We start from the raw sequence: 8344 nt of genomic DNA, 5'->3' as shown, positions 1-8344 counted from the left end.
AAATGTAATTTATTCATGTGATGCAAAGCTGAATTTTCAGCATCATTACTCCAGTTTTCAGTGTCACATTATCGTTCAGAAATCATTCTAATATGCTGATTTGCTGCTCAGGAAGCATTTCTTTTCATTATCAATGCTGAAAACAGTTATGCTGCTTAATATTTTTGTGGAAAAGGTTTGGGATAAGTAAGATTAAATAATAATAATAATTATTATTATTATTATTATTACTCTTTTATTCAGCATTTATAAATAACAAAATATGTTTGTTGAACTTTCTATTCATCAAAGAATCCTGAAAAAAATTACCACTGTTTCCTCAAGAATTTTATGCAGCATGTTTTCAACATTGACACATTATTAATAATTGAGCACCAATAATGATTAATAATAATTAAGAGGCAAATCAGTATATTAGAATAATTTCTGAAGGATCATGTGACACTGAAGACTGGAGTAATGATGCTGAAAATTCAGCTTTGCATCACAGGAATAAATTACTTTTATCTAAATATATCTAAATTTAAAACAGCTATTTAAAATGTTTTTATCATATTTCACAATACTACTATTTTTGATCAAATAAATGCAGCCTTGGTGAGCATAAGATACTTTCAAAAATATAAAGAAATCTGAATTATTCCAAACTTTTAACCAGTAATGTATGTTCCCACAATGCTTACACACGTGTCGTACCTCTCAGGGTGCAGTTGTGGTAGTGGGCGTCCCCTGTGTATCCACGAGTGCAGATCTCACAGTGTGCTCCCGCTGTGTGGTTGATGCAGCGGTGGCAGTGGCCTGTCTCAGAGTGGCATATTTGTGGCATGGAGCGAGGGTCTGCGTTCCCATTACACTCGCAGGGCACGCACGCGCCTGCTGATTTAAATAAACCGTCCATGCACACGCTGCATCTTGGGCCGGAGAAGCCAGGCTTACATTCGTCACATACAGGTTGTCCACTGGAATCTGTAAATGCATTTAAACAGACCTCATCAAAAACTAGAGTTACATAATGGCAAACACAGCAAATAAGGGATTTGTAATTTATTTTATATAGCATGACAATAATATTTTAGTCTCCTCATGCACAACCTTCAGTTCGCTTTTTAATCCTGGACTCATTTTAATGTACAGTGAGCCTAAAAGGTATTTAGATAGCTGTGCCACACTTGAAAATGCAACAAAAGCCATAATCTGTAAGACACCAGTGTGAAGTTGAAGGGAACTGACTTCATACAATCTATTCTCTAATCTATTTTTTTTTTGGTTCAGTCATGGTTTTTGTCTTTTGCTAAAAAAAATAAAGTAATTTTCTTTTAGTCAACATTTTTGTTGACAATTTTAGTTGTACAATATGTCAAACTCTAACAACATTTTCAACCATTCAAGTAAACACACACACACACACACACACATATATATATATATATATATATATATATATATAACCTAATATATCTTCTAAAAACATTTAGTGTATTATTAGTATATTGTTATTCTTGTTGTACTTTTGGCATGTTTTTTTTGTCAACAGTACTGTTATAATTAATAGAATTATTGTCACAGTGGATTTTTTTCATCTTGTCTTTGTTATTGTTGATGAAATAATAAAAAAACGTATATATATATATAGTTGTCGTTTTTTTTATATTGGCAAAAATGGCCCTGAAAAGTGAGGACAGCTCTGAGAAAAGCTCTAGCATATTTTAAGTGCAACTTAAGTGTAAAATACTTTAAGAGGCCACTTGTAGTTCCAACTCCAACGACAAGGTGGCGCCACAGCACCAAATTTCAAGTCTGACACCATATTCTACAGAAGTGGAAAATAAAATTAAAATGAAGTGATAATTGACAATCGCTTTTTAATTTACTAATTTAAATTATTTTATACATAAAATGATTATGCTTAGATGATACTTAATGAGCATATTCATGGCATTTACATGGGACTCCACAGTACTTTAAAAATACTTATTATTTAAATAGTATTATGATAGTGCCAGACCCAGAAACCATGGTATTGCCATTATTTGTAAGTGGGATACAGAGGAGTGAAGTTTAAAACATCCTTAAGAGTGTTCAACACACACACACACACACACACACGCACAATGAAATATTCATGATAGGAAAGAAATCCAGTCAGCAGGATGTGTGAATGACTGTGCTAGATTAACATCCTGACCTGCCTGACTGCTGCAGCACTCACTGACTGACCTACAATCGCCCGCTAGCAGAAACATCACGCAGTAATGCAAGCTTCTCTGCAGTTTCAATAGTCATGACATCGCTGATCCGTTTTCTCAATGGCCGCTGTTGCCAGGTCAACCCCTCCCTGAAGCAGATCTGTCCCCACACCACCCCACTGACTGGCCTCGCTGCCACAGCCATGACATTAGAGACGGAGACACACTGCCGGCCAGTGACAGAAGGAAGTGGCCAGAAGGCGGAGGAATTCATTTCGGCACTCCTCCCATTCCTGCCATGAGAAGTCGTGGGCCGTGCCTGTGCCAGCTTCATGCACCAGCTACAGACAGTGTGATGCCAACAGACGAGGTTTTACCAGCTTCGGTGTCACCAGGGGGAGACGACTCAAGAGTTTAGAAATGCACACACACACACACACACACACACACATTTGGCCTCCGATTTGTGCTCTTTTTGAAGGTTTCATGACCATGAAAGGCAGTTTCTCTTCTCAGTTTTCTTTCTTGTGTTGAGGTATTTCCTATTAAAAAGACATCTATCTATCTATCTATCTATCTATCTATCTATCTATCGTTTTTCAGTGTGCATATCTTACTGTATCTTATTTTCTAACCAATACAGAGTACTGTTATATGTATAAACCTGAGGAGACACATAAAACGGTAGAAAAAATTACAATTAATCTCATGATTTCCAACCTGTCTTTAAAAAGCAAAATTAAACAGTACTGATGCCAAATTCTACATTTTAACTTATTGTATTATTGAATTATTATTTTTTTATTTGATTACTTTTATTTATCAAAATTATTATATTAATCAATTGTGTTATTTATAAAAAATGATATTTATAAATTATTTTCAAATTATTAAATTATTTATTCGTTTTTAATGAGTTATTTATTATACATATTGTATTAATGATTTTATTTATAACCATTATATTCATTTAAATTATTTATTAACATTTATTTTTAAATACTTTTATTTACATTTTATTTATTAATTATTCAATTATTCAAAATAATTTTAATTTGTGGAAATTTTTTCTCCAAACTTTTCGGAGGGCACCGAGCTTAATAGGTAGTAATTTAGCAGATCCAAGGAAATTTGAAGTTCACTTATTATAGGAGTAACCTGGGTTTAAGCGTTTAGCTCAAGAGCACAATGGTGGATCGGTGAATCTTGCAGGATTTAAATCTACAACCTTTCAGTAATTAGCCCAAATCTTTAACTATTGCACGACTCCACAAAATGAAAACTTAAAAAGAAGCACCTTTAGTTGTGGACAGTGAGCGGCGCAGCTGTGAGCCTGTTGACACACTGATAATCACTACTGTACTGCTTCATCTCCCTCATTTTCCACTCTCTTGCATTTTCCCTCTCTCTCCTATATAAGACAATAATATAATTTTTATTCAAACTCAAATTAATATTTCATGTCCACATATTTATTTATTTGTTGGTTTGTTAACCACATAATAGGTAGCACAATGAACAGTCTGACGATCATTATCAATACAAATATAATGACTGTACATTATGCATTACATATTTGACCTATAAATATATAAATAATACTGTGTACACTTATATAAGTGTTCTGAACTTTCAGTGCCCTTTCTCTCTCTCTCTCTCTCTCTTCCTCACACTGACACATTGACTTTCCTCCTCGGGCTCCAGTGACCGTAAATGTAAAGTGACAACCCAAAGCCACATCACCATAGCTGTTGCTGTGCCACTGCATCCAATGGAAGGGCAGCTGTGATGGAAACAAGGTCTCTGACTGGCTCCTCTGTACCATTCAAATTTTTAGCTGTGACCAAGATTTAAATCCAGGTTGTTTATAAATCCATCCAGGAATGGAAAATCACTGACAACTCAATCATCCTAATGCAATAACAGATGTCAGGTGAACTAATTAATTATAATTAACTTGTGAATTTTGTCACAGGAGATAGTGTATTTTTTGGCCCAATCAAACTTGAGGGCAAGTATTTTAAAGTATTTTATTCCTGAGATGTAAAGCAGAATTTCCAGCATCATTACTCCAGATCTTTTAGAAATCAACGTAATATGCTGATCTGGTGTTCAAGAAACATTTCTTAATATTATCAATGTTCAAAACCGTTGTGGTGCTTAATACTTTTGTGGAAACACTGATACACAACCATTCCAAAAGTTTAAGTAAGATTTAAGATTTAAAAACTTTTATTGAGCAAGGATGCATTAAATTGATTTGAGTGAAGACATAATGTTACAAAATATTTATATTTCAAATAAATGCTGTTCTTTTGAACTTGCTATTTATCAAAGAATCACAGTGTTCAACATTGATAATAATTAATAACTGAACAGCATAGAATGATTTCTGAAAGATCATGTGACACTGAAGACTGGAGTAATGATGCTGAAAATTCAGCTTTGCATCACAGGAATAAATTATATTTTAAAATGTATTAACATTATTATTTTAACTGTTTTTTTTTTGTTTTTTTTTAACTGTGTTTACTGTATTTTTGATCAAATAAATGTAGCCTCTGTGAACTAAACTTTCAAAAACATTTTTAAAAAATCCTAAATATTCCAGACTTTTGACAGGAAATGTAAATGTCATGGAAACTGTGTTTACTGTATTTTTGATCAAATAAATATAGCCTCTGTGAACTAAACTTTCAAAAACATTTAAAAAAAAATCCTAAATATTCCAGACTTTTGACAGGAAATGTTGTTTTATAACTGATTATATTAAGAGGTAAATAGTTTATATAAAAAAATTATATAAACCAGTTGCATGTAATTTGAAGTATATTAACTCAAATTAACAGAAAATAGTCAGCATTATGTACTTAATATTATAATAATTTTTATAAATGTTCACGAAAGCCTCACATTATTACAGAAAAAAAATCTTCTTTGTTCTTCATTTCAATTACATGGAAGTACTGCATTTGCTTTATTACATCAGAACTGTATGCTACAGGTTTCAGGTAGGAGTTTTGCGTGGACAAGGACAAAGCAAACTAACTGGCCAAAGACCAAAAGCCTTTGTGTAATATGCAAATTATTGTTTAGCTGTGCCAGACTTTTGACAGGAAATGTTAAATGTCATGGTCTTCTTATGCATGATCCATCAGTGCATGTTATGCAAAAAGGGGAAAAAAAAAGTTTTTCAAAATCGAACTTTCTGTGCCTTCTATTTTTCTGTCCTGATGAATAATTGCCAGTCACTTCTTAGGACATCATGTGCTGAATGCAGAAGCTGCCCTGAACCCTGTCAACATGTCACAGAGATGCAGACTCACCGAGATGACAGCTGCTGCTGGAGGTCTCAGAGGAGCAGGGACAAGGCAGACAAGCGTCCGCGGACCCCTCACCATGACGCCGGTAAAAGTTGGGCAGACACTCCTCACAGTTGTGGCCCTGAGTGTTATCCTGACAGTCCAAACAAACACCTGAGGAGAGAGAAGGAGAATATACAGAACAACTGATCATTAGCAACAGTATAGACTGAACATGAGACTTCCAGAGAGTCTTATGTAAATCATTGCATAAGGTAAGAACTTGAAAAGGTGAAACTTGAAAAAACGTTTCTAAAACAAAGAAATCTGCTTTGTCAGAGAAGAACCTTTCACCAGTTTAAAGTTTATGTTTAAAGTGCTCTTAGTCTTAAATGTGCTCTAGGTAATTTGTTGATGATTTAAGCCTCAATGTGAGAAACGCTGTACTGGAGCTCTAGTTAACACTACTCAAGACCAGGGTTTTCAAGTGGAGGGATATAAAACAAAGAAGTTTCTGTCACTGCTGTTATTGTTAACAAAAACTTTTAAAAATGGTTTTTGTTAATTGAAATTAAGATGAGCTAAAATAAAATATAAATATTAGATGAAAAACTTTGAAATGTTACCTTGGCAACTAAACTAAAAAAAAAAATAAAAAATGAAAAGGTTCAGTTGAAGTACTAAAATTACTAAAACTAAAATAAGAAAAAAATAAAAGTTAAATAGAAATATTTAAAAAAGTAAATAAATAAAAACAACAAAACACCTAAAATTACTAAAACGAAAACTTAAAATATAAAAATAAAAGCTCATTTAAAGTACTAACAAACACTATAGTCGTATATTATAATACTATAATAACTATAATAGAACTATATAATATAATATAACTATAATACTATAACACTAAAATACCACTAGTTTCTGACTTTTTTCATTAATGACACTTAACGTAAAACACAACCAACACAGCATAAATGTAGGTCAATCAATCAGTTTCTGTGAAATACTGCACGTCTCGTGTGTGTGTGTGTGTGTGTGTGTGTGGTATTATGCTGTGGGGTGGCTGTGAGTCTATGAACTGTAAGCAGTCTCCGGAGATGCTGATTGGGTTTTATGACCGAAGGAGGGCTGTAAATCTGACTGTGGCTCTCCGCATTGAGGAACGGTTACCAGCTACCATCTGCACACACACAACGTGGAGAGAGAAAGACAGAGACAGATGGGCTCCTAAACACACGTGCGCTCATGTGTGTGTGTGGTATTATGCTGTGGGGTGGCTGTGAGTCTATGAACTGTAAGCAGTCTCCGGAGATGCTGATTGGGTTTTATGACCGAAGGAGGGCTGTAAATCTGACTGTGGCTCTCCGCATTGAGGAAAGGTTACCAGCTACCATCTGCACACACACAACGTGGAGAGAGAAAGACAGAGACAGATGGGTTCCTAAACACACGTGCGCTCATGCACTTGAACAAGCAGTTGACAAATACATCTGTGACATCAGCAGATTGAGGCCTGGCTGAAATGATTTAAGACAAACACGCCTACACTTCTCAGATGTCAGCAGGTTTGCTTAACAAATTAACACACACACATACACACACCAGCATGAGCATTATGTTGATAGGGGTTTTTGGTCCTGATTCAAATTGAGGTTAATTAAGCTTAGGTTGCCTAGGATACAGGGAGGAAGAGAGAAAAAGAGAGGGAAGTGTGGAGGATGTTCTGATGAATCGCTCTAGGTGAGTCAATCTCAAATCTGGAGATTTTACAGGAACAGTTCACCCAAAAAAGAAAATCTTATTTTATTCATTTTCATGTCATTCTAAAATAAAAGTATCATAATATTCTTGTATTTTGAATTTGATATGAAGTTTAACTAATATTAATAAAAAATGATTAAGTATAAGTATAGGTTCATCTGTTTTATAACATTATTTTAATGGATAAGTATTTATTTTGTATTACAAATTTATTATAAGTTGCATGCAATTTTATTCTTAATTATATAAATGTAAATTAAAAGATAATATTGAGCATTATGTGATTTAATGTTTATAAATATTAAGCTTCAAAATAAGAAAATATCCAGGAGAATGTTATGTTTTGTGAGCATTTATTTGTGTTTATTTATTTATTTTTTTAATCTGGTCTGATTATCTATAGCGTGATAATACTACACCATGACAGATGCTTCAAACTGAGATCATGAACGATAAGTGTGAAATGTGTACATGGATCACAAGTGAGTGTTTGTTTTCACTTTGTAATAGTTTCTGTGAGGCATACGTTTTTTACTGACCTGACTGAGGGTGGCAGTAGGTAGAGTGGTTGTTGCATTGGCACGGTTGACATCCTGTACTGCTGAAGTGGAAGAATCCAGGATGGCAGTCGTCACACTTGGGCCCGTATACACCTGTCTTACACTTACACAGCCCTGAGCTGCAAGAGAGAAACACAGAAAACACACATGAAAAAACTATATCACTGCTTTAACATTTATGACACTGGCAGCCTGGAAATTGTGCCTGCTTGTGGACAACATCCTCTTTGTGCATCCAGTTCCTGTGGTATCTCATCACACACATTTCAGCACACACGTGGCTTTGCCCTAGACAGCTAACAATCCTGGTCTAAAACGCAGTCACACACACACTTTAAAGCAGTCTAGACCTTTCATTTTTAATTCCACCATTTCTGCATGTGGGTACACATGAGGGACCTTTGGCCCAGACCACATTTGAAAACCATCTGCTGCTTCAGACCGGATTCCAGGAATCCCTCTGCATCTCTCACACACACACACACACACACACACACACACACACACACACACACACACACAATGTGTGTTC

At 34.7% G+C, this 8344-nt stretch overlaps 1 protein-coding gene across 2 annotated transcripts in view; it reads right to left on the bottom strand.

Moving 5' to 3' along the window:
- LOC107703181 (multiple epidermal growth factor-like domains protein 9) overlaps positions 1–8344 on the bottom strand; it is a 38931-nt gene that overhangs the window by 2696 nt on the left and 27891 nt on the right. For both annotated transcript variants that reach the window (XM_016505739.1, XM_016505740.1), the window contains exons 3-5: positions 7792–7931; positions 5513–5662; positions 697–966 (exon numbers count right to left, since the gene is read on the bottom strand). In XM_016505739.1, the coding sequence (XP_016361225.1) occupies positions 697–966; positions 5513–5662; positions 7792–7931 (560 nt within the window). The remainder of the gene's footprint in view (positions 1–696; positions 967–5512; positions 5663–7791; positions 7932–8344) is intronic.

The sequence above is a fragment of the Sinocyclocheilus anshuiensis genome, unplaced genomic scaffold, assembly GCF_001515605.1.
Source record: "Sinocyclocheilus anshuiensis isolate Anshui unplaced genomic scaffold, SAMN03320099.WGS_v1.1 scaffold794, whole genome shotgun sequence".
NCBI classification, from domain to species: domain Eukaryota; kingdom Metazoa; phylum Chordata; class Actinopteri; order Cypriniformes; family Cyprinidae; genus Sinocyclocheilus; species Sinocyclocheilus anshuiensis.
Note: the sequence above shows the minus strand (reverse complement) of the source record. Positions and strands in the feature narration are given on the sequence as shown.